Raw genomic sequence first — 26,669 nt, 5'->3', positions numbered from 1 at the left:
TCACTAAGATTGCTCGGTTCGCTTTTTCAGAACCAGAAGGAGGCTCCTCTTGCTCATTCCGTTATGAGGCCTAGAGTTGACCCCATTACTAACTTTAGAGGCAGAAGCCGATTTGGTTTGCCTCCGCCCTCCAAATTCAGAAGCGGACACCTCCCGTCGACTGCAATTCCGATGTCCAGAACCATTCCTGGCAATGTTGGTGACAGCCGCTCCGCTTCTGACAATGACATAACCACTGAGTCTGATGAAGATGATGTTTATGGTGGACGGTATTCCCTTGATTCCTCTCCTCAAGACGAAAGAATCCCTAATTCCACTGCTACTGGGCAAAGATATGGAAATGCTGCGCTAAGACGTACGCTTTATGCTACTGATTATGTGTACTCTGATGTTAGTTCGTCAATGGAGACGGTGGCGGGGAGAGGTGGAACTGTGGCGGAGCGGTTGGTTGGAGGGAACGGGAGGTATGAGGTTCGAAGGAGTGGTTGCACAGAGGATGATGATGAGGAGTCAGATTCGGCTACTAGCTCCGAGTTTTCTACCACTCAAGCAGGTAGTGTTAGTAGTGCTTTGCCTAGGAGTATGCTTCGTGTTTCTGAGGGTTATGCTTCGAGTGTGCCTTCTTTGGCAAATGTTGAAAGCATTTCGCGAAAGGTTTGTTTCAATTTAATTTAACAGTAATTTGGAATTTCAAATGCTTGCATATATGGTTGTGGTTGGTTGTGCTTAGAGGTGAGAAATTGGTGTCTTATGCTGATGTAGAATTCCTTTAATCATTTCATAGTTTTTATTGCCATTGGTTTATTGATATCATGCCTTGAATTGGTTAAGCTACTGGGGAAGTTGGCATAAATATTTTGGCGTATGGTGAACATCCTTTTGTTTGCATTTTCAAGATTTTGATTAATATTATTGAAATCAATATTTGGAGATACTTGCGTATGGTTCCTCAACTTTTTTTTCATCTGTTAGTCTCAGTTGGCATGTGTACAAGTAATTTATTGCCTGATAATTGTGCGAGGTAAATATGTTTGTCATATGCCTGCTTCACTGCAAGTCCTCAAAATTTTATCTACTAAAGATTAAATATTTTGCATATTTGATGAGTAATCTTAAGAATCAGCAGTGAACCACTGGCCTGATGGTCTAAAAGAAATATAATCTAACAATTGAGGGGAATTTGTTTTTCTGGAATTATGAGGCATGAAATTTTTTATTATTTTCAATTTCAACTTCAATTGATAAAGAAGTACCTTATTTATCGGTAGTCTTACTTTCTGGCACATTATTTCCTGAATTATATGATTTGGAACTTTCATGACTGCATTAAATGACTACCTGTTCATTTCTATAGGTTGAGCTACTGAAACTTTTACTTAAATGTTTTCCTCGACTCTTCCAATAATCCAACCATGACAGTTATCCCCATTCTTTCTTCAGTATAAAGTCACTGTTAATGTTTGGGATGAGAAGAATATGGTTGTTGTTTGCAGGTGAAAAAGACAAAAATAGTTGTTATGGATAAACTTACAATTATTTAAAGCTTTGTTTGGGAAAACATACGACGGAAGAAAGAAAATGAGGAGGGAAAATAAGGAAATAATTCTTGCTGTTATTATTCCTCTTGTTTGGATTGGAGAAAAATAAATGTGAATCAAATAAAAGTAAAAATATTCTCTTGTTTGGAAAGACAAGAAAATAAAGAGAGAAGATTTATCTCTACTTTTCTGAAAAAAAAAATTGAGTGATAAATGTCTAACATATCACTTATAACAATGAATTAAAGATTGTAGTAACCAACTATTGTCCATTTTAATTTAATATTTTTATTAGATAATTTACTAATTTAGTAAATGGGCACAAACATTTATCATAAGACCACTGCACCAACATCTAACCTAGTAATTGATTTGTTGCTATATGTGATTCATCAATAATAAACAAAATTAAAAAAAAATTCATAAAAATGTTGTGAAGTCAAATGATCAACACACATTTAACATCATATAACAATTGATATCAAAATGAACTTTTTATCCAGACAAAATATGCCACCTCGTTCATTGATTGATTTTTTAAGAATAAATTTTATGTATATTTTGAAGAAAAAGCTCCACTTGATAGATGCCCAAGAAACTGGAGAGGAAAAAACAGCATCTTCCCAATTCCAAGAAAGACAAAATCGAGGTTAAAAATGTAATTTTCTTAGTTACAGTAACTTTCCCTTCAAACTTCATATATTTGCTCTCCAATTTGGACCTTATTTTCCTTCCTTTTCTTGATTCCTTTCTTATTTTACTTCGATCCAAACAAACTGTAAGTTCATACAGCTGATTTTCTTGGCATTCTCAGTGAACTCTTTAAGGGTGTTTTGGGGGCGGAGGGGAGTTTAGTGTGGGGAATAAGGGCCTCCTTTATGAGTACTACCAAAAAGTTAACAGCCAAGAAGCATTGAAGCATTTACCCTCTTATGTCATAGTAAATTGTCTCTAATATCATCTTATATGATTATCAATATTTTTCTGCTGATTCTTTTATTGCTTAAAACATGCTATAAGGAGTAAATTTCCTCTTGATAATTATTGCTTGTAAATATTAATTTCTTACTGTATAAACTGAAATGTAATGAGTGACAACTATCTTCATGATTTTGGTTTTTCCCCTTGTTTAGGATTTGATATTCTTGAGTTTGCATTTTTTCTCACTGGCATAGTTTGTCTTACAGGATTTTCATTCCAGGAACCTGCAGAATGAGAAATTTTCTTATGATGATGATGTTCCCAGTGCACCTCCATTTTGTGGTTCTGCTCAGGAAATTAAAGAAAGTGCCACACTAGCATCTGGAGTGCATAAAACCATACACATCACAGATTCCTGTGGTTTTTCTACCAATGATGACGAAAATAAAATCAAACCTATGTCTGGAGCTCAACCAAAGGAAAATTTGGGAAGCAAGAATCCCGATCAGTTTGTAAGGTTTGCAAAACTTTTCTAGTGGCTTGTCTTGGCTGAAACTTTATGCAAATACTATTATTTTGGAAGTCATGTTGTTTAATTTTCATAAAAGTGGAAAATTAAGTGTTGTATATTAGAACCAACGAACCTTATTTTTCACAGAACAACTGCCGGTTCAGAAGCTGCCATGCCTTCTGGTTCAAACCCAGCTCGGCTGCCAACATTCCATGCAAGGTATTTGTTACTAACACTGTTGTAGATGATATTAATGCCAAGAACGTCATTCTCTCCATTTTCTGTGTTACTTAAAGTGCTGATGCCTTTTAAATAAAATCAGTGCATTAGGGCCATGGCACGCTGTGATTGCATATGATGGATGTGTGCGGCTTTGTCTTCATGCTTGGGCAAGGGGATGCATGGAAGCTCCTATGTTCTTGGAAAATGAATGTGCTTTGCTGCGGGAGGCATTTGGGTGAGATTGTCTTTTTCTTTTACTAGTTTTTTTGATGAATTATCAATTAAGTTTTCTAGGAACAATATTATTTATGATAAATTTTAGAACATCAATTACTGTTTTAAGTTGCAATTTTTCACTAATTCTAGTTTCTATTTCTTGATCTGCAGTGTACAGAATGTTCTATTGCAATCAGAGGAGGAATTACTTGCAAAGCGCTCTTCTGAGCTTGTTAATGAGGGAGCCACTCCAAAACCTAAGAAAATCATTGGGAAGATGAAGGTGCAAGGTGAAGATTATCTCAGCTTTGACACTAACCATCAAGTACTTGTGATGATTTATCCTAATATCTCAAACACTGTGCAGTGCGTAAAGTGAAAACAGTTCTTGACCCTCCTACTGGCTGTAGTATGTCATCTCTGACTCTTAGGGCACCAAAGCTAAAACTCGAATCTGTCCGATATCGTTTCTCCAAGCTGCAATTAACACTTTCTACTGCTTGGCAAGCTTTTAGAAAAATTCGTGTTGCACCTCGCCTACCTGCAAAAGGTTCCTTCTCCCATCAAAGCTTGGCATATGTGCATGCCATCCCTAAGTATATAAAACAAGTGTCTGGACTACTGAAAATTGGTGTAACAAGTCTACGTAACAGTTCATCATCATATGAAGTTGTGCAAGGTATGCAAAGTTGCAACTCCATGCTTTTTGGTGGAAATTTTGCACCTTCATTATCCTATTTCTACTGCAATAAGGTCATTGAATTGGATCTAATTACTATTTGACTTTGGCTGGCTGTTCCTGGCCAGTGGCCAGATTAGATATCCTAGCAAGAAAATCGTTTATCTTAACCACAAAAAGATGCTTGGCTTTCCCATGTTACTGTCAGTACTAACTGATGCCATTAGGATCTAATATAATCTCCAGGAGTATAATAGCCTTCTGGTATGCTTACTTAGGCTAGTTGTTTGCTTGTAAATTTTAGGTGCTTCATTCCTTTGTTGGCGTAAACATCTGAACCTGTTGATAGCTTATCACTAACCCATATTATGCACAATACTTCTTCTTAACTGCTTTTTCTATCACAAATTTCATCAGAAACATACTCTTGTTTGTTAAGACTGAAAAGTTCAGGCGAAGAAGATGCCATCCGGATGCAGCCTGGATCTGGTGAAACCCATGTGTTGTAAGCACCATTATCTAATGTTCTCAGTTTTTGTTATTTATTTTCATAAAATCTACTTGAGAAAATTATTGATGACTCTACAGCTTTCCAGATAGTCTAGGAGATGATCTAATTGTTGAAGTCCAAGATTCCAAGGGGGATTATTATGGCCGCGCCCTTGCTCAAGTTGCAGCTATTGCTGATGACCCAGTAATATTTCCTAAGCTTTGAATAAAATCAGTTTGCATTGGTAGTTGATTTGTCTTTGACTCGAATCAAAATTGGTTATAGGCTGATAAGCTACGATGGTGGTCAATATATCGAGAGCCAGAACAAGAGCTTGTAGGCAAACTACAACTCTACATTAATTATTCCACAAGTTCAGATGACAGTGATCTCAAGGTGACTTGCTCTCGGTGCCTTTTAAAGTCTCATCTGTAACTAGAAGTTCACTTTAAACTTGTAGAAAGAGATGATTCTCCTTTTTTTTTTTTAATTTCTATTAATCTGTACATGGGTATATATGTACAATTGATTCCTATAATTGTGTTTTACTAATTAGGAAGAAATCCTAAATAAGAAATCCTAAATAGGAATACGGAATATACAGAAATAATATAGTGATTGACTTTCCATAACACTCCCCCTCAAGTTGGAGCATAGATGTTAATCATACCCAACTTGTTACAAATGTAGTCAATCTTAGCTCCATTCAGAGCTTTTGTGAAAATATCTCCCAACTGTTCTCCAGTTTTGATGTGTCCTGTTGAAATGATCTGTTGTTGAATCTTTTCACGAACAAAGTGATAATCAGTCTCAATATGTTTGGTCCGCTCATGAAACACTGGATTAGAAGTAATATGGAGAGCAGCTTGATTATCACACCACAATTTCGTAGGCAGGGAGGTCTTAAAACCTGTCTCATCTAGTAATTGAAGTATCCACATTACCTCACATACTGATTGTGCCATGGCTCTGTATTCCGATTCAGCACTAGATCGAGAAACTACACTCTGCTTCTTGCTTCTCCAAGACATCAGATTTCCTCTAACAAAAACGCAATATCTAGTAGTTGATCTCCTATCAACCTTAGATTCAGCCCAGTCGGCATCTGAAAAACATTCAACATTCAAATGCCCATGATTACCATATAATAAACCTCTTCCTGGAGCGCCCTTTAGATAATACAAGATTTGTTCCAAGGCTTCCCAATGAGCAATAGTTGAGGAAGACATAAACTGACTTACCACACTAACGGCATAAGCAATGTCAGGACGAGTGACTGGAAGGTAGTTCAATGTTCTTACCAATCTCCTGTATCTCTCTGGATCTTCAAATAACTCACTATTCCCCGCTAAAAGTTGTAAATTTGGAGTCATTGGTGCACTGCAAGGCATAGCACCTAATTTTCCTGTCTCTGTTAATAGATCGAAGACATATTTTCTTTGAGACAAGAAAATACCCTTTTTACATCTCATAACTTCAATACCCAAGAAATACTTTAATAATCCCAAGTTTTTGGTCTGAAACTGGGTTTGGAGGAATGTTTTAAGAGATGAAATACCTGCAGAGTCACTCCCAGTGATGACAATGTCATCCACATAGACTACCAGGAGAATTAGACCAGCCTCAGATTGCCTACAAAATACTGAGTGATCACACTTACTCTTTTGCATACCAAATTCTTGTACTGCTTCACTGAATCTCCCAAATCAGGTCTTAGGACTTTGTTTCAAGCCATAAAGAGACTTCCGAAGCATACAAATTTTACCCAACTCCCCATGAGCAACAAACCCAGGTGGTTGCTCCATATACACCTCCTCCTGGAGATCACCATGAAGGAAAGCATTCTTGATATCCAATTGGTGTAGGGGTCAATCATATGTAGCTGCTAAAGAGATAAACAAGCTAACAGAAGTAAGTTTAGCTACAGGAGAAAAAGTGCCCATGAGCAATAAACCCAGGTGGTTGCTCCATATACACCTCCTCCTGAAGATCACCATGAAGGAAAGCATTCTTGATATCCAATTGGTGTAGGGGCCAATCATATGTAGCTGCTAAAGAGATAAACAAGCTAACAGAAGTAAGTTTAGCTACAGGAGAAAAAGTGTCAGAGTAATCAACCCCATATGTCTAAGCATATCCTTTTGCCACAAGGCGTACTTTTAACTTAGCCACAGAACCATTAGGATTTAACTTTACTTGAATACCCATTTGTAACCTATAGCTTTCTTACCAGTGGGCAAAGGCAACAGTTCTCATGTACCATTAGCATCTAAAACCTCCATTTCCTTTTTCATAGCAACGCACCAACCAGGATGAGACAGTGCCTCACCAACAGTATTAGGAATAGGAACAGAGTCTAAAGAAGTAACAAAACACCGAGAACAAGAAGACAATTTATTATAAGAAACAAAAGAAGAGATAGGGTAAGTACATGAACGCTTACCTTTATGAAGAGCAATGGGTATGTCTAGGTCAGAATCATGATTAGTATGAGGTATAGGATCTCCCAATGAAGTAGCTAGTGGAAGATCTGAATTAAGAATCTCCAATCTCCTGGAATAAATATGAACAATGGGAAGTCGATTAAGTCTAGAGACAGAAGGAACAAGCTGTGGGAGAGGACTAGACATTGGTTGGGCAGTATATATTAAGAGATCATCATTCTTCCCCTGACTCTCATACACAGATGATTGATGAAAGAATGGAGTGGACTCAAAAAATGTGACATCTGCAGAAACAAGATAACGATTAAGAGTAGGAGAGAAACAGCGATACCTTTTTTGGAGCCGGGAGTACCCAAGGAAGATACATTTGAGAGATTTCGGATCCAATTTAGTAAACTGTGGACGAACATCACGCATAAAACAGGTACAACAAAAAATACGAGGTTCAACAGGGAACAAAGATTTTGTAGGAAACAAAGTAGTATAAGGAATATCCCCATTAAGGATAGAATACGGCATACGATTGATAAAAAAACATGCCGTATAAACTGCATCCGCTCAAAAGTGTTTAGGAACTTTCATATGAAAAAGAAGAGTACGAGTTACCTTAAGAAGATGTCGATTTTTTCTTTCGGCTACGCCATTTTGGGATTGTCACACCTTACTCCTCTGTAAGGCATAACATGATCTCATAGTATACCTAATGAATTACCGACTCCGTCTACTGATAACCCATTAAATATACTACAAGGGATTTTAAAATAATTTTCTTACTTGTTGAAAGTGGTGAGCTTTTCTAGCAGGCATTAAAAACATTTAATTGAAATTTAAAAACTAGTTAAAATTATTGTCAATTTTTATTTTTTTGCAAATTTTGAAAAAATTTCGGCAGAGTGCCTGCTGTATTTGAGAAAACCGAAAAATTTTATCTATAGAAAATACTTCCAATATAATACTTCATCAATTCGCAACCACCATTATAACTCAAATCAGCACAATTTCCTCCAAACTCCATAATTCAATCAATATGTCACAACTCAAAGTTCAATTCAATTATTTTCAAAAATAGTAATAATTAATTTCATACTCATTGCATTAAAGAAAATTTAATTTACATTTATCAGTTCAAAAATTACATCAGAAAATCCAAAATAATATTATTACAAAATCTGTACAACTGTTCATGACCAATTTACAAATGTACATACAGTCAATTACATCAAAATAAATATGTACAATCAGGGTATAAAATTATACCCAACAAAAGGTCCGGAAGTAGCTCTGAAATCCTTAGCAGCTCACTCTGCTGCTCTACTAGTCTCTCTATTTGCGACAGCAATAAACAACCATTGCTGAGTACTATGATTCAGTGGTGCACAACATGCTAAAATAAAATCTTATGCATAAATTAATTCACGTTTATTCACATATGGTACTGAAAATGAAAAACAAATACAAAACACAATTTATAATTTTAGTCAAAACAGTCTCATTTCGGAAGTCCCAAAACAGATTTCATAAACACACACAGTTATATCATGTTATCAGTATAATGTTCATCTCGATAGCCGGAAGCTTATGAGGAATCTCAAGGCTAGCTAGCTCAAACTATGGGTACCCATTCAATTTCTTCCTATACTAACACACACCTCAACACTTCAGCCAGAGAGGGAATTCAAAATTCAAAACTAATTCCTCCCACTAGGCATGCTAGTGAGGCATTCAGATATATGGTCATGATACTATGATTTCAAAACTATCTTAACATTTACTAAAATATATGGTCATGATACTGTGATTTCAAAACTATCTTAACATTTACTAAACATTTATTGACAATTCAAACACATACAATTAAATTTCCAATAATTTAAATCAAAAGCATAATATTCATTTCATTCACAAATTTGCAATAAAAATAAATCACAATTTATTCATCAAAATAAATTGTCAAGAGAATATATAGAAAAATTTTATGTTGTGTATAAACCTTGTGTGAGTCGCCTCTAGATTTTGACTCGATGTCTTGGGTTCTTTCCCGGTATTCTTTTCAATTGAAATACATAATTTTACAGTGTTTCAATATCATAACGTATAATAAATTCAATAATAAATTCACAATTACTTGTGTCTAGCTCTAATATGCTTAATTTAACGTTATTTGAATTTTGCATTTCAGGGTTACTATTCACGACACTATTCAAGTCAAATTGTTGACTTTCTTATGCTTAATAGGTATGGGAATTTCAATTCAATTTCACCTACATACCACATTTGGTTGCTTAATTTATTGATTTTGATTGCCCCTTTAATTTTTAGGTCTCTTAGGCACAATTTCAAATTTTCAGTTTTGGTGTCCTATTTTGCACTGTTTCATTGGTCATGTTGCTGTGAGAATTAGGCTAAGTGTTATTCATAGAAGTTGTTCCTTATTGTTTTAGTTTTATTCCCTTTTTTGAATCACTCCATTCGGAGTTTTGAAGCCTAAGATATGATCATTTGAACATGACTGGCCGGATTGGTTTAACCTAGATTTCTGGGCATCTAATTTGGTTCTGACAGTTTTGGACCACTAACTTTAAGTGGCAAAATGATTGGGTTATGGGCAGAATTTGGGTTTGTGTTCTTCATGAAAGTTGTAGTGCTATGTCATACCTTTCCAATGCCATAAAAATCAAGTCATTTGGGCCTGTATAGTTCAAGTTATGGCCTCATTTGGTCATTTTGGTACAGTGGCAGTGCACTACACCCGGGTTAACCTAATTGTTCACTATGTTAATGTCATTTTCTGGGCATGGTTTCTTAATGAAAAATGTGCCATTATGTGTCTATTTTCATTTTCAATTGGCCTCATACCATTTGGGTGGATAAATTTTCAGTTTTAGTCCCTGAAAGAGACCTAGGTCAAGCTGCCAGAATAGTGACCCTAACCAATCCGAATTGCACTTGGTTTCTACCAATTCAAACATACCACAATTGGTCCCAATTGACCATTTCTCACTTCAATTAGGGTCAATTGCATCAATTGATCATTTCCTTCAATTTTTCTCCCAATTTCTTAATTCAAGAACCCTAAATTTTTGACTTGTATAATTTAATGCAATTAAATTGTATATTTTTGATCTACCTACTTAATTCACCTCAATTAATCCTTCAATTTCATTAAATTCAAGAATTTTCAATCCTCCTTAATGCTGGCCGAATTTCCTATCTAGTCCCCCATATTTGTTTTCTTTTGATTTTAAGTTAATTTCTAGGTTAAGTGAATTAAAAGCACAAGTATTAAACTAGAATTTCAAATTAAACTACTAACCTCAACTTTGATGTTCCACTTCTTCAATTCCTTCAATTTCTCCTTTCTTCTTCTTCTTAAATCTTCTTGTCTAGTTGAGATAACAAGGTTTTTGGAGGAAATTTTTGAGAATTTAGGGTTAATTTATGGAGATGAAAAGCTTGGATCAAGTTTTAATGGAGGAATTTTAATGGAGGTGGGGTGAAATGTTTCGGCCAAGATTGATCAGGAAGAAGAAATGGTTTTGCTTTTTAATTTTTTTATGTTCTTATGTGTTTAATAATTGTATTTGACTTGGTCAAAAAATGTGGAAAAATTAAAATTAATTTTGACATTATATGTGATATCATCATGATGTAATAAGTCCAATTTTTATTCTTTTTCTTTTTCTTTAATTTTTTAATAGTTCTTTAATTTAATTCTCGATTCTGAAATTTTCGTTTCTCCGATTTTATTGGATAGTTAGGTCAGGAGTCCTCTCTAGGGGTAAATTGACTAATTTGCCTCTTGCCGGTCTGATCCTGTTTGCAAGTAAAACGATATTTCTTCTGGATCCCTGACCTAATTATTTGACCTGCTTAACAACTTTTTTCTGTGATTTTCTTTTTTTCACTATGTTCACTGTAGTCCTTAGGACTTTCTGATTCAAAATTCGGGTTAAGACTGACTTCGCGGTCATTTTTCGAGAAGGTCACCCATTGCCGTGACTCTCGGCTCATTTAACCTTTTATGTTCTGTTTTTCTTATTTATACTTAACTATTTAGCAATCACTAATTATTTGCATTCAGGGCTTATCTAGGTGTCTTAGATGTGGTTCTAATTCCCTTAATTGTGCGGACCGACACCGGTCACCGAAACAATGAAATATACCAGGCTAGGCATATAGGGGAGTTACAGGGATGGTATATGAACACAGAAAGACTGATGAAGAATGCCATTTTGTGTCATATAAGACTGAAATTGTGCTGAAAAATGTTCTTTGGCATTGTTACTTCTTAATATGCGCATGCGCAAGAGGCACAAAAGATAGAAAACAACTTAGAACGATTCTTCATTAAATATAACCATGTAACACGAGAGTAATTATCAACAAAACTAACAAAATAGCGAAATCTAGTTTTAGAAGTAACAGAACAAGGACCCCAAACATCAGAATGAACTAACTCAAAAGGGGAAGAAGCCCGTTTATTGACTCTAGACACAGAAGGCAAACGATGATGTTTAGTAAACTGACACGATTCACATTCTAGTACTGATAAAGACTGAAACTGAGGACACAACTTCTTCATGGTAGACAAAGAAGGATGGCCTAATCTACAATGAGCTTCAAGAGGTGTTAAGGTATTGGAGCAAACAAGCGACCTCGGTACATGATTTTCCAGAATGTAGAGACCACCTGACTCACGTCCTCTATCAATAATCTGCTTCGTCGTAAGATCCTGAAACAAACACTAGTAAGAAAAAAAGGAAACAAAACAATTTAAGGTACGAGTAAGTTTACTAACAGAAAGTAGATTAAAAGAGAATTTTGGTAGACAAAAAATAGGTGACAAAGAAATTGATGAAGTCGGGTTCGTAATTCTAGAACCCATGACACAAGAAGTAGAACCATCAGCTAAAGTAACAGTTGAGGAAGTGAGATGAGACTGAAAAGCAGATAGAAGACTAGAATTACGTGTCATGTGATCTGTCGCACCAGAATCAATAACCTATTTGGATGAGGAAGACACAAGGCATGTAGTGGATTTAACTTACTCAGCGATAGCAGTGACAGGGGAACAGGTAGGCTTTAGAGATGCCTAATACTGGAAAAACTGTGCAAAATCCTCTGCAGATACCAAAATAGTTTTTTCAGAGGAAGATACTGTAGAATCCTCTGCTGCCATATTTGCCATTTGTGATCGTTGATTTTTCCTCTGAAGTTGCGGATAATTATATTTTGTATGGCGAGGCTCATGGCAATAATAACAAATGATTCCTCTTGAGTCCTGATTAGAACTAGCCTCCCATTACGCTGATTACCTCTATTACCTGTAATTCCTCTACTTCCTCTTCTATTACCTTGTTGTCCATTTGGATTACGACTAATAAGAGTATTATTGGCAGGCTGTGAAGATTGAGTACTTTCTGTACGAAGTACCCGTGTAAACGTTTCATGCAAAGAAGAAATCTCAGAACTGGAGAGAATTTGGGATTTAGCAGTCTCATACTCTGAAGGAAGGCCTGCAAGAAAACTCATAACAGCCAGTTGTTTCCGTTGGGCCTGCTGAACTTTCACATCAGGACTAAAAGTCAACAATACATTAAGTTCCTCATATATCGTTTAAAATCCATAAAATAAGCCGTGAGAGACTTATCATCTTTTTTAGCATGGTAGAATTGCTTACAAACATCATAAATACGAGAGATATTTCCTTTACCAGAATACAGAAAATCTAAGTAATCTATCAATTCCTTAACAAATTCACAGTGATTAATTAAACTAATTACCTCACTGTGAATCGAGTTTCGAATCTGCAAAAACAACCGAGCATCCTCCCTTAGTCAAGTTTGCTACGTATCATCAGTAGGTGGGTCTTTAGTAAGGTGATCATCCTTATCAATGCTACGCAAATAGACCCTAGCAGTCTTACTCCACTCCAGGTAATTCGAATCATTAAGTTTATATTTCGTGATCTTAGTCATCAACGGAATCACATCAGAAATAACATTTTTATTGTCTGTCATTTGTTGAGACAAAGAAAACTAACTACAACACTAATTCAAAGTGCTTACAGCCGCAAAATAACCCAAAAACACAAATCAAGCAAATACCGAAATAGGATCTGAGAGCCAAATCTCAGAAGTACTTTAATGGTGTACTGGATCAGGTAACAGCACACAGTGGTGGAATGAGGGGGTTGAGGCGACGCCAGCGATGCTGATTGGAGTCGAAACGGCCGGCGAATGCTCCTCCACGCGTCGGCGAGTGAAGAAACGATGAGAACCTGAGTTGGGCGCGTGAGCCTCACGCGCTTCAATTCCGGCGACCGGATTAGAGGGGACGGCCTGTCGGTGGCCAAGGACTCTCCTGAGCTGGGTGGTGAGAACAAATAGTCACCCTAGATAAATGACCTAGAGTAACAGTGAGTTTCAGTCCATAAACAAATGGGAAAGAAATTCCAGATGGGAAAGAAACTGCTCTGATACCATGTAAAAAGAGATGATTCTCCTTTTTTTTTAATTTCAATTAATCTGTATATGGGTTTATATATACAATTGATTCCTATAATTGTGTTCTACTAATTAGAAAGAAATCCTAAATAAGAAATCCTAAATAGGAATACAGAATATACAGAAATAATATAGTGATTGACTTTCCATAACAAAACTGTTTTGTCATGATTGAACCAGAGTTGGATTCTTGTGATATTAAATACTAGCAAAACTGGGCCTTTGCGGTTAATCCTCAATCAAAGTTTATCATAATTTAGATGGTCATGTCATGATTGATATGGATGAAACAATGCTGTCTAAAAAGAGAGTAAATTTGTAAAAGGCTTTACACTGGCTTTACTACTATTGGTTGTAAAGCCAACTTAGCTAATTGGAATTTAGAGACGCCTTTGCAGTATTAACTACTATACATCAAATTTGATTCGTATTTTTCATTTCCAATGACAGAAACATACTATCTGGTTTAGAATTTTATTGTCCATATTTTAAGGATGAAAATTCTATAAAAGACAATCTGGTTGATTTAGGTGCATTTTGAAACTAGCTGTGTCCAACTCCACTTATCACGATATATACCTTAGAGTAGCCAACAACCGTATGCAAGTTGACCAAGTGTTTGCGCATGGAAACTTATTTCTCTTATCATACCGTTGATGCCTGGTTAATGAAATAATCTTACGATATTGATTATTGCTTCTTTTATCCTAGTGTGGGTCCGTAGCTGAAACAGTTGCATATGACCTCGTTCTAGAAATTGCTATGAAAGTTCAACATTTTCAGCAAAGGAATTTATTGCTCTATGGTTCATGGAAATGGCTCCTCACTGAATTTGCTTCATATTATGGGGTTTCGGATATGTATACCAAGCTGAGGTAATGGGACTTATTCTACATTTATGTTTAATGTCTTTCAACCAAATTCAAATCTATATGGGGTTAGTTTCATACCATTGTGCACCTTCTATATCAATATTGCTCATTCAGTATTTCTTCCATGAGAATTTTGAAAATGAAAAAAGGATGAAGAAGAGACACAAAAGATTAGGATTAAGATGAGGCCACATTTGTAATAATTGCTACTGCTAATGCTGAATTTCTGTTCTTTGGTCTTTTTCATTTTGCAATTTTGGCTTCTAATGTGATTTTGACAGGTATCTTTCCTATATAATGGATGTAGCTACGCCCACAGCTGACTGTCTGACATTGGTATATGATTTATTAATGCCTGTGATTATGAAGGGCCATAGCAAGAGCACTTTGAGTCATCAAGAGGTAAATTTTAGAATATTCAGATTTATGCATTTTACATTCAACATTTTCTTTGTCAATCTTCATCGCTTAACTGCTGCTTTTTTGGATGCTCTATTATTGACTAGACTTTATTTTCATCTGTTTCACTGTTTTCATGTTATTTCATAGTTTCCCTGCTTGCTGGTCATATCTTTTTTAACTCAATGTGCATAATTGATGGCCATTTCACTAGAATCGACTATTGGGAGAAATCAAGGATCAGATTGAACAGATTCTTGCTCTAGCATTTGAGAACTACAAGTCTCTTGATGAATCATCATTACCGGGTATTATGGATGTTTTCAAGCCGGCAACCGGGCTTGCAGCACCTGCACTGGAACCTGCTGTGAAGCTATATACTCTTCTTCATGACATATTGTCTCCTGAAGCACAAACAAATTTAACCCATTATTTCCGGGTATAAGATGTTGAAATTCTCACTATATTTTATATAACCTTGCTTTGAGTTTTCCATTTCTTTGTATCACTCAAGTAAAGCGTCTCCTCCAGGGTGCTGCCAAAAAAAGATCAAAAAGGCACTTGACTGAGACAGATGAATTTGTTACCAACAACAATGAAATCACTTTGATGGATTCTGTTGCAATTTCCACAGCCTACCAGAAGATGACGTCTCTTTGTTTGAATATTAAAAATGAAATTTGTGCTGACATTGAAATCCACAATCAACATGTACTTCCCAGGTGTGGCTATTTTTTTAAATTTCATATTGCATTACTTGAAAATTGGGTCTTTTTTTATTTTTATTTTTAAGCTTGATATTCTCCTGAAGACTTAACCTTTTTATTTATTTACGAACTAATTGAATTGAATGGCAAAATATAATTAAATTACTGATACATAATAAACATGTAGTGGGTGGTAAGGGTTATTTTAACGTGCAGTTTTTGTAGTTCTGCATGGAATAGAATAAATTGCCTCTAGTTTTTAATATAAGTTTTGGAACCTTAAATATATAAAATGGAGTCTTTTTTTTTTTTTTTTTTTTTTTTTTTTTTTTTTTTTTATCTTATATCTTAAAATGCATGCTGTGCAATTTGTTGATTTACTCTTAGAATGTTAATTAGTTGTTTGAACTAGTTGAATCATGCATGTCTTTTGAATCAAAAGATGGCTGAGCAGTTTTGTGTCATGTACCTACTATTGTGTTCTATCTGATTTTTAGAACATAATCTGCCTAGATCTCAACTACAAATGTAGTTTCCAGTAAAAACACAGTTAGATCCTTCTAATAGAAAGAAAATTTAATCCTGGGCAGCATAAAATGGGAAGAGCCTTTCTTTGAAATTGCAATTTCTGATACATTGGAGTGTGCAAGAACAGGACTTCTCTTTTGTATTTTTGACACAGTATAGGTGCCACATGTGGTTACCTCGTGTAAGTGGCACACTTTCTACTTAATTATGCATTTGATTTATTCTCTGAGGACAACTTTTCCAGTCAAACTTCCCCAGTTAGCTTTGAGATGTCAATTGAATGGTGTTTTGTTGTTTTAACCTATGAAAGCCTATGCCATTATTGTTCTGTTCACTCATCATTTGTGTTTTTCTTCCCAATTTGTAATGAATATGTAGGTGCTTGCTTGATTTCTGGGCTGGTCTTTTCTATGATCTGATGCCAGATATGTAAGATTCTGATGTCCAAGTTTCTTTTTCTGCAGTTTTATAGACCTTCCAAATTTATCTTCATCCATATACAGCACAGAGCTTTGCAATAGATTGCGGGCCTTCCTGCTTGCGTGTCCTCCATCTGGTCCTTCACCTCCTGTAGCAGAACTTGTTATTGCAACGGCTGATTTTCAGAAAGACCTTGCCAACTGGAATATTGGGTAGCACTAGGCAACAGAACTGTTTGAATTTGTTTCTTTAAACTGTTTCTGCTCACTTTAAATAATCTATTTCTCTTATTTCCTCAGTCCTGTGAAAGGTGGAGTTGATGCAAAAGAGTTATTCCATTTGTATATCATGCTATGGATTCAAGACAAGCGCCTTTCCTTGCTTGAGTCATGTAAACTAGACAAGGTACATTTGTTATGCAATTGCTTTTTATTCTTCAACCCCTATGTATCTGTTTGAAGCTTTGTAAGTATGCTATTTGTAATTGTTCTCTTTCCTTAAAGCTTTATTGATATGTTTCTTCATATTTGAATTTCTAATCTCAAATATTATTTAAAAAATAAATAAATCTCAACGAACTTTGGATTTGGATTTGATAGTCTTGCTTTGCTTGGGCCCATTGGATGGACGGTCATAAGCTGCAAATCATTTTCTTCTTTAGTTGATTATATTGGAATTTTGTTTGAGGAAGTGACTTCCCTTGGAAAAATCATCTAAAAGTTATTTAATTGCAGGTAAAATGGTCAGGAGTCAGGACACAACATTCTACTACTCCCTTTGTTTATGAGATGTATGACCGTCTTAGAGAGACCCTAGACAATTATGAAGTCATCATTTGCATGGCCAGAATATGTTTTTGTGCTAGAAAATGTAGGCCCTTGCAAGTTATCTCTCCTAGAATTTAATTTTCTTATGTCTGTACCAGGGGCGGAACACACCCCCACCCACCAACACAACACCCCACCCCCCCCTCCTCTCAAAGTTTTTAAAACTAAAATTTACCCATAAATTTTAATATTTTTTTAAAAAAAACTGTTTGCCCTCCCTATAATTTTTAAAACTAAAATTTCACCTATAAAATTGTTTTTTTTTTTAAATATTATTTACCCCTTCAATATTTTTATTTTTGTTTCAATCTCTGCACTTCTATGTATTTAATTTTGATCTTTTAATATTTATTTTTATTTTGGTCAAGTGATAGTTACTGAACTTGTTTATATTGGCTCTGCCTCATCAAAAGGCTATTGCTGATGTTGAAAAGGCCATTGTGGAAGCTTTGGACAAACAATATGCCAATGTGCTAGCACCATTGAAGGAGAATTTGACACCTAAGAAATTTGGCTTCAAGTATGTCAAGAAGCTTACCCAAAGATCTGTATGCTCATATACTGTTCCTGATGAGGTGAGCTGCAACTTGACTGTTTTAATTCCTTAAAAATTGCTATATTCTTGTGGTTTTACATTTTGGTTCTCGTGCAGCTTGGGATTCTGTTGAATTCCATGAAGAGGATGCTTGATGTCCTGCGTCCGAAGATAGAAACTCAGTTCAAGTCATGGGGTTCTTGTATACCTGATGGCAGAAACACTGCTCCCGGTGAGCGGCTTAGTGAAGTAACTGTGATGCTGAGAGCCAAGTTTAGAAGTTATCTGCAAGCTGTTGTAGAAAAACTAGCAGAGAATGTGAGTGTGATTTTGAAAATAATACAGTGCCTCTTTGAATTTATTTTCATTTTTCTACACTACTATCAGAAATTAGTAGATCAAGACAAAATATGCTCTTACACACTCTATAATACGTTTGGTTTGGACAGAATAAATTTGTCAGTAGATAATGTTAATGAAAATGTAAAGATAGAAGTCACCAGAAATAACTTAGGTGTAATAAGAATATGTATGGTGCAAAGAGAGTGAAAATAAGGCTAGTTTTGATGACTTTTATGTAAGAATGTTAATGTTACATTCTCAAATTGGGGGACTGTATGATTTGGAAAAGGTAGGCAAGTGAGGTTTAACTTAGAAGTGATGCCTAGTTAACTACATGTGCAATGCCATCTCTGAATGTGATTTCCCCTGTTTAAACATGCATTGTATAGGAATGCTACTGCAGGTCTTCATGAATTGAATTATTGCAGTTTTGCATTAATGTGCAGCAACCCGGATTGTATTGTTTTATTCATTTTGGGTAATATGGTTTTATGTACTGATTTGATGTGTCCCTCATTTGCTTTGTTTCCATGCAGGCCAAGTTACAGAATACTACAAAATTGAAAAAAATCCTCCAAGAATCAAAGGAATCTATGGTAGAATCTGATATAAGAGCTAGAATGCAGCCACTGAAAGACCAGCTGACAAATACAATTGACCATCTTCAATCTGTTTTCGAGACTTGTGTTTTCATTGCAATCTGTCGAGGCTATTGGGACTGCATGGGACAGGTAAGCATCATGAGAATGGATCAATTTACAGATTATGGTTCAAATGGAGTTGATTTTTATGAACTTATGGTCTTCCTTTTCCTGTCACAGGATGTTCTTAATTTCTTGGAGAACAGGAAAGAAAATAGGTCCTGGTACAAAGGATCACGAGTAGCAGTGTCTGTAAGTATTGCCTGTGCAACTTATCTAGTTCAACTTTTTTTTTTTTTTTTTTTGAAGAAACTAGTTGAAGTTATTTTTCGTTTGTAATTAGATAATTATTTCACTCAGGACTTTTTTTTCTATCATTATGGCTTTTTTTCCCCCTATTGATGATCTTATGTTGAACTTCAAAACCTTCAAACGGTGGTCTCTGAAATGATAGTTCTTGACATGCCCAGTAGTAATTATTGAAATTATGACCTTGTGGCCATTTACAGGTACTGGATGATACGTTCGCATCACAGATGCAGCAGCTACTTGGGAATGCGCTGCTACAAGAGAAAGATCTTGAGCCACCTAGATCAATCCTAGAAGTTCGATCAATGCTTTGCAAGGATACTCTCAATCACAAGGAGAACATCTACTACTATTAAAAATGGTTTTGTTCGTAGATAGAAGCGGTACGAGGGTATGTGATTAACATGGAAGGAGTTTGGTCTTTTGCAAATCATGGCCATCGGTAGCATGGATGAATACAAACTGCTGGTACATCCAATTTTGTCAAGGGAGCAAGCGACTCGGTTGCCCTTTGATTTCACATACCTGCCTCCTTCAAGAAGCTGCTTGTGCGCGTGTTTTTTTTTTTTGTTGTAGAACACATTTTTGTAATCGCCATACGTATTATATAATGAGCACAGCTTTTAATGGTATTAGAAATGGAATGAAATGAAAATGTAAATTTTAAAATGTATATGTATATTTCATAGTATTTATTTTTAAAATAATTAAATAAAATTTCCCTTGCAACTGTTAGACTACATTTTGAATTTCGAAGTGAACCAAACAGGGTACAAAGCTTCCAACACGTGCCTTCGTAGTCTTTTTCGTGCATTGGCTTCCCATTACATTACACCGCAAAAATAGGACCATATAATCAATAGAAACAATCTTTTAAAAATGTCTTCCAACATTGATTGAAATTCAATTAAAGTAGGAATTAATTTTGTCAGTTGGAAACAAAGAATAAAGCTCCAAAATGTAAAGCCTGATTTAAAAAACTCAAGGGAGGTATGACTTGTACAACCTCCTGCAATCAAATACAATACATATAACTGACTTTGACCGCCAATGTGAAGCTTCTTTCAGTTGCTGGGCATCCAAGACATTGAGCCTCAAGGAAAAAAAATCTACCTTTCCATCACCCAATAAAATAATAAGTTTAATGCGTTCCCATGTGGAAGGCAACAATTCAAAGAGTGACAGATCATTGCTTCCTAAACCAACTTCTATACCCAATCATGCATGCTTCTAATCAAGGCAACACAATTGTCTAGAGGAGATGCAACTTACAAACTAGATTCCAAGTTAATCCTTACAATGAAATTTTGCCAATGAATTTCAATTTCACCCAGAAATACTTGAAATAAGAAGAATATTTACAATGACAAATCATGTCTGCATGCCATGATATGAAAGAATAGAATACAACGCGAGAAACACCCAGCCACATTAGCAGCACAAGCACACACCCAGCCACATTAGCAGCACAAGCACAACTACAATAGTGAATCCCAATACCAGAGCATTCTCCAAGTAACAACAGGCACATCAGAGAAGCTTTGATATAACATGACATGAAGTCCAGAATGCTTTAGAGGCAGCCCTAAGAATTACTGGATTTTGGTATATCCTATTAGGCAAAAAAAGAAAAAGGAAAATGGAGATCAGTAAATGTTTTACACCTAAGAATCATCATATGCTTTGAATAGAATAACAGAAAGGAAAATGTAGAAATGCTACTGAAAGTTTTACTGAAACATGCACCAGATAATGGCACAACTATAAATACTGCATACAAGATAAACTGTATTAAATGAGATGCAACTCAAATAGCCTACCCAATGGCAGTTGCCCCCCAGGATGCTACATTATAGACGACTTTGCTTCCATCCCATGCCTTCCGAAGCTTACCTTTCTTCTTTTTTACAGAGAATGTTTTGCTAAGGGCTAAAAGAAAATTAACATATCATGTCAGAGCACTTCCAACCAAATTGGTGATGATGGAGCTTGTTTTCACAAAAAGCAATGGAACATAAAAGGACTGGAGATTAATTAGAAAAGCTTTTGTTTAAACTGACCTTCCTGGAGTCGATTAGGGGACAAGTCCTGGGGGAAAAAAGAGTACCCAAGTAACAGTATTAGATGATTCATATACAGAATATCACTATCCAGATTCTATTCACTAGCATAATGGTTCATATTACTAAATCAGAATTCAAATATCAGTAGTGCCCAAATGATTACTTGTACTAAATGTATCATGAAAAAAAAAATAATAAACATATAAATCCTCAATATAGTATCAACTAAGATAACAGTTGTCAATCTAAAAGTCACATGTCTATACGGATCACAAGAAAATGCTTTGGGGGGACAGGAATAGATAGAGCACCTGACATAGTCTAACCTCAGGAGGAACTCTGATTGTACATCCATGTTTGTCAGCATTAAAAGGTGCCATGGTTGATACAAAAAACACTATTTTCAGAACTTAAAATAAGGAAAAAGTTTAGAAAAATTCCATGTAGTTTAAAGCTTTGATAATAAGGACAAAATTTTTTCATCAGTTAATACCATGACATTCAATCCATTGTCACTTAAGTGCCACATTTCATTGATAATGATATCATTAGAATCTTACTTACATGTGGAGTCGATGAGTTATAAAATAATAATGATTAGCATAATTTAGTACTCTACTAACAGGATAAAATGTAAGAAAGAGAAAAAAAAAAAAAAAACTTTCCATACCTTTGTCTGTTTAAGAGACAGCAAGTAGGCAGCCATGAAGCATGCAATGCCCTCAACTATGTCTTCTCGCCGAACAAGAACATAATCTTCTTGATCAGAATCAACATTTTCATCTTCCCATAGATCATTTTCACTGACCATGTCCCAAGAACTACCTTCTTCTCCTACCATATAATAACTCTGTTAGCAACAGTCCATTCTAGGTCCAAACAACAAATTCTTTAAAGTTTCACTTCAAGACGTGAATGAAAAGCCCAAGCAGCAAACAATATATCAAGTAACAAGTAAAAAATAAACATCTGCATATGAAGTACAACAGTTGCCATCTTCAGGTTCATACCAGAAATATTTTGTGGAACCGACACGTGAGCACACTCTAGCTTTTCAAGGAAGTCAGGGCATTCAACTCTAGATTTGAGAAGGTCGCACAACTGTATAAACGGAAAAAGACATTCAAAAATATCTAAATTAAAATAAGGAAACTTTTATCTGATAAGAAATCATGTTTTCCCTCACTAAACTTGCATCAACTACCATGAATCACAATCATTGTAGGTGAAGTCCTTGGTATGAAAAGGATATTCTGCAATGTTTCATCGTATTCTATTAAGCACCCCTAATGTTGAGGACTTTCTACTTTTCAATTAAAAGCAAGAATTGCATTATTAACCTTTTGGCCAGCTATTATCCCAACAAAATCACATGAGCTCATGAAATCACAGTTCTAAACTATATAGTCTAGTAACTGTAAAAAGCTGCTAACCGAATTCCTCTCCTTACGATGCATGAACTAAGAATTGAGTACGTCAACACAGAAATATAGATTTAACCTTATGAGTTGGAATCTCCTGAATCTCAAACCTACAATTTTTAGTACATTCAATCACCAAAAGCAAATGACTACAGCATATCCAGAATTCATTATACGTTCAGTTACACGAGCATAACAGAAACAATAAAACAAATTTAAAAAATTCATACATAACAAAGACTCCCTTTTTTCCTTATAAACATCTTAGTATCCTAAATAAGATCATAGCTTCATTTAAAAAAAAAATAAAACAACAACAACAACAACGCTAAGGTTTCATGTTCAGTTGCTTCATCAAATACTCAAAATTCTAATATCAAGCTCAACTTAACTTGTATCATGCAAGAACCCAAGCTTAGCCAAACTATTTCTCCACATAAAACGCAAATATTTACAAAATCATCAAAAACATTAAACTATAACTTGATTTTCACTAAGCAAAGTTTTCTCATAATCTAAGAGCTAAAAAACAGATGAATGAAATTTAAGACTCGAAAGTTTGTTCCCTAAGCTACAATTGAACATAACCGGACTTAGAAATAGTTAAAACCATACCTCATAGGCTTCCCGATCACAAGGCGACGCCACTGAACACTCTCGGCGGGGCTCGTCATCGTCGTCGTCCTCAACAGCCGGCTTACCGCCGCCGTTATCATTATCGTCATCCTCTTCGTCAACAACATCAGTGTTGTTACTGAGCAATTCGAGAGATCTCTGGCACTTCTCGAGCACGGCCTTCAAGGTCTTCCTCTTGACGCGAACAGGATCCTTATCTTCTTCTGCTTTATTCTTGCTGGCCCCCAAATCGACTAGATTGGAAGAGCTGGAGAACTCGATTTCCATGGGTTGTATTTTTGTGTTAATCTGTTTGGTTTGGGGTTTTCTTTCTCAAAACCCTAGAAATTAAATTCCTGGTCCATAACTTTTAGTTTTGAGGAATCCTATAAATCATGAGGTAGCAGAGGAATAATTATTGGGATTCAACATATGCTATTTTCTTTCGTTGTATTTAATATTGATTGGGGGTGCAGCGGAGGAACGATGCCGACGAGATGACTCTACTTCTCAACCTTTTTAGCAGCCGTGCCCGCATAAAATTGGCTTTCTGAGTTGCATATTATTAGGTAAGGTTAGGTCTCCTCTTGGCTCCGTGGATTAGCGTTTGCGCACAGTTGCACGGAAATGTTATCTTTTCTTCTTTTTCTTGTTTTTGTTTTTATTTTTTAAAATTAATTATTTAAAAAATAATAATCTCATGATATTATTATTATTATTATTATTATTATTATTATAGAAAAAAATTAAACAAACTCTTTAAAACTTGCTGCCCGGCTAGTCTCACAAATGGCTATTTTTTCGACTTCATTCTATATCGTATTGTGTGAGATGAAGACAGAGGAAAGTTTATCTATTTTGAATTTTCATAATTCATCTTAATAATAATATATTATTATTTTTTATTAAAAATAATTTATATTTAAATATTATGATTTTAATAAAATATATATTATTAAGATTATATTTGAAACACATGTTTTTAATTTATAATTTATAGTTTTAATAAATAAATTTATATTATATAATAATAAATTAAAATTACAAAAAAAATGTATTGGAAAAGTCACCTCAGTACCCAGTGGAAAAGTTTACATCCCAAACCTCAATTTTTTGCAGGAATGAAAATGAGAGGAGCGACTCACTCCGACCTGTATCGCTTTATCCCTAATTTGGACTGTTTGAGTTTGGGTCATATACATAGCTAGTGCTAGCAGCTAAACAATGCGCCACATTTGCCAAAGGTGGTAAATGGTAATGCACCGCGCCAGATCTGGGCCACTTTTTTTTTTGACCTTTGGCCCAATAGCTCAAGTTGAGATGAGGCTACAGCTGCTCAGCCTTATAAGCCACGCTTGCTAAGACGCAGGATTTCCATTGCCTTTATGTTCACGACGGATTTCGGACAAAACTTGATCGGCTCAAACGAGAAGCTCGAAAAGCTTATTCAAGCTCCGAATTTGACCGGGTACGGGCTATCTTCGCCTTGCCAATGGCAACGTGACAACAACTGAATTAAAAGGGTCTTTAAATTAATTTATAAAAGTAAATTTATAAAATATGTATTTATAAATTAATTTAAATTTCTAAATATTTAAAATTTTAATTAATTATATACTTAATTAAAATATTTATAAGTAGTTGATAATTAATTAATATATTTAATAAAAAATTAATTTATAAATATATTTATTATTAAAATATTTATATTTTTAGTTAAAATGTTTATATATTTGATTAGTTTTAATTAAAGTATTTAATAAGTAATTAATATGTTTAATAAAAAATAGTTTATAAATATATTTATTATTAAAATTATTAAAAAATATATATTAAATAGATATGTATTAAAATTTTAAAATTTAAAAGAGGATAATATTGTAACATAATTAATTAAATTAATTTATAAATATTAAAATAAAAAATTAATTTACGACAACTTTTTTTTATTCATAAACTCATATTATAAGTAAAAAAATATTGTAAACAAATAAGTATCTTTATTTTTAGAGTTTATAAATTAATTTGACTAATTTATAAGTTAAAATCAATATCTTTTAATCTCTTTCCTCTACCTCATCCTATCATTGTCTCGATTTTCATATTAATATAAAAATGTATTCATATGTTGTCATTTTAAATTATATAAATATAAAAAAATTATTTTATTTTAAAAATATATTATTTATTATTTAATTTTATTATTCTTCTTAATTTTATAATAAAAATTATTTTTTTATTATATAGTACATTATCTTTTAGTATACTAAATATATTTTATATTTTATCATATTAAGGAGAGACAAAAATGATAAAAGTCAATCTCACCTCATGGTGTATTTTATGATTACTTGGTTCTCTACAAAGTATAGTTATTTTATTACAAAAAATAAAATAATTTAATATAAATTTACAACCCATTTAATAAGATTTCCATAAAATAATTATTTTTTCTATAAAATACTTAGTCAACTTTATTAACCTAATGAAAGAAAATAAAGTTTTTTGCATCTAAAAATAATATTTTTAAAAAATCTAATAAATAATATTTAATAAATCCTAAAACTTTTTTTTTTAATTTTTTAATAAGATTTATCATATATTTTTTTTAAAATATTATTTATATTTTTTATTTGATAAAACTTTATTTTTTTAAGCTAATAAATTTTTATTAATTAAATACTTCATGAGAAAAATAATAATTTTTATAAAAATCCCATGAATATTTTTTTTATAAAGTGATTATATTTTATGTGAAATCAAATCTATTTATATACAGATAAAATAGAAAGATATCCACAAAAAATTTATATGTAAAATTTTATTTTGTGATATTATCACGTTATATTTTTTATTACATTAGCATGTGACTCTCTCTATTAAATTATCTCTATTTTAATTAATTAATCATTTAATGACTTTAAATTATAATTAAATTATTAATTTTAAATATATATATATAAATTATAAATAATTTAATACTTATTCTTTAAATACTATAATTAGTAGTTATAATATATTAACATATGTTAATTATATATATTTATATATTTATATTTATTATATGTAATTATATATATTATATATATATATATAGAGGTAAATTTTAATTATTTTAAAAAAATAAAAATAATAAAATAAAATATAAAATAATTAATAAAAATTTAAAATATTTATTAATTTTATATATTAAAATTAAAAATATATATAAATCAAAATTATTAATAATTAAGTACTAAAGTAATTCTCTTAGCAATCAGCACTGTATTGATGTATTGACAGTTGACAGCGGCAGCTTTTGTAGAAAAAAAATCCATGTGCGAGTCACGTGGACCTCACACTTGAGAAAGGGAAATTTCTGAATTCAGGAATACGCGTCCTGTGCTTGAATTTGAACTGCTGCCCACAGACGCGAGTGCTTCAATCCCATGTTCTCTGTCTGACTTCTAATGCTGCATCCGTT

At 33.9% G+C, this 26,669-nt stretch overlaps 2 protein-coding genes across 4 annotated transcripts; one reads left to right on the top strand and one right to left on the bottom strand.

Moving 5' to 3' along the window:
* The first annotated feature begins 25 nt into the window (after positions 1 to 25).
* LOC110641989 (uncharacterized) lies at positions 26 to 17,844 on the top strand. The gene is made up of 18 exons (XM_058130544.1): positions 26 to 654; positions 2,726 to 2,976; positions 3,118 to 3,189; positions 3,293 to 3,427; positions 3,559 to 3,698; positions 3,776 to 4,087; positions 4,505 to 4,592; positions 4,676 to 4,781; positions 4,863 to 4,973; positions 9,201 to 9,256; positions 14,681 to 14,801; positions 15,013 to 15,237; positions 15,330 to 15,520; positions 16,412 to 16,462; positions 16,537 to 16,665; positions 16,753 to 16,858; positions 17,188 to 17,323; positions 17,694 to 17,844. Exons 1-18 carry the CDS (start codon positions 64 to 66, stop codon positions 17,702 to 17,704), a joined length of 2,832 nt encoding a protein of 943 aa, XP_057986527.1. The 5' UTR covers positions 26 to 63; the 3' UTR covers positions 17,705 to 17,844.
* A 2,511-nt stretch (positions 17,845 to 20,355) lies between these two features.
* LOC110641992 (uncharacterized) lies at positions 20,356 to 23,806 on the bottom strand. 3 transcript variants are annotated; one of them, XM_021793910.2, is made up of 6 exons: positions 23,207 to 23,806; positions 22,181 to 22,271; positions 21,841 to 21,998; positions 21,168 to 21,195; positions 20,928 to 21,036; positions 20,356 to 20,719 (listed from the first exon to the last, which is right to left on the bottom strand). In XM_021793910.2, the coding sequence occupies exons 1-6, from the start codon at positions 23,492 to 23,494 to the stop codon at positions 20,638 to 20,640; spliced, it is 756 nt and encodes a 251-aa protein (XP_021649602.2). In that variant the 5' UTR covers positions 23,495 to 23,806; the 3' UTR covers positions 20,356 to 20,637. The 3 variants fall into 3 exon arrangements, with proteins under 3 accessions (XP_021649602.2, XP_021649601.2, XP_021649603.2); XM_021793909.2 differs by having other exon boundaries at positions 21,841 to 22,004; positions 23,207 to 23,803; XM_021793911.2 differs by lacking the exon at positions 20,928 to 21,036 and having other exon boundaries at positions 21,841 to 22,004.
* Between the last annotated feature and the right edge of the window lie 2,863 nt (positions 23,807 to 26,669).

This window comes from Hevea brasiliensis, chromosome 12 (genome assembly GCF_030052815.1).
Source record: "Hevea brasiliensis isolate MT/VB/25A 57/8 chromosome 12, ASM3005281v1, whole genome shotgun sequence".
Lineage (NCBI taxonomy): Eukaryota > Viridiplantae > Streptophyta > Magnoliopsida > Malpighiales > Euphorbiaceae > Hevea > Hevea brasiliensis.
Note: the sequence above shows the minus strand (reverse complement) of the source record. Positions and strands in the feature narration are given on the sequence as shown.

Excerpts from the sequence above, each read along its gene's own strand:
- LOC110641992 (XM_021793909.2), bottom strand. The coding sequence starts at position 23,494 with ATGGAAATCGAGTTCTCCAGCTCTTCCAATCTAGTCGATTTGGGGGCC. Across the intron at positions 22,272-23,206 it reads GTGATCGGGAAGCCTATGAG|TTGTGCGACCTTCTCAAATC; the intron begins GTATGGTTTTAA and ends CCGTTTATACAG. Across the intron at positions 22,005-22,180 it reads GGTTCCACAAAATATTTCTG|GAGAAGAAGGTAGTTCTTGG; the intron begins GTATGAACCTGA and ends ATTATATGGTAG.
- LOC110641989 (XM_058130544.1), top strand. The coding sequence starts at position 64 with ATGAGGCCTAGAGTTGACCCCATTACTAACTTTAGAGGCAGAAGCCGA. Across the intron at positions 4,593-4,675 it reads TCTGGTGAAACCCATGTGTT|CTTTCCAGATAGTCTAGGAG; the intron begins GTAAGCACCATT and ends ATGACTCTACAG. Across the intron at positions 16,463-16,536 it reads TATGATCTGATGCCAGATAT|CACAGAGCTTTGCAATAGAT; the intron begins GTAAGATTCTGA and ends ATCCATATACAG.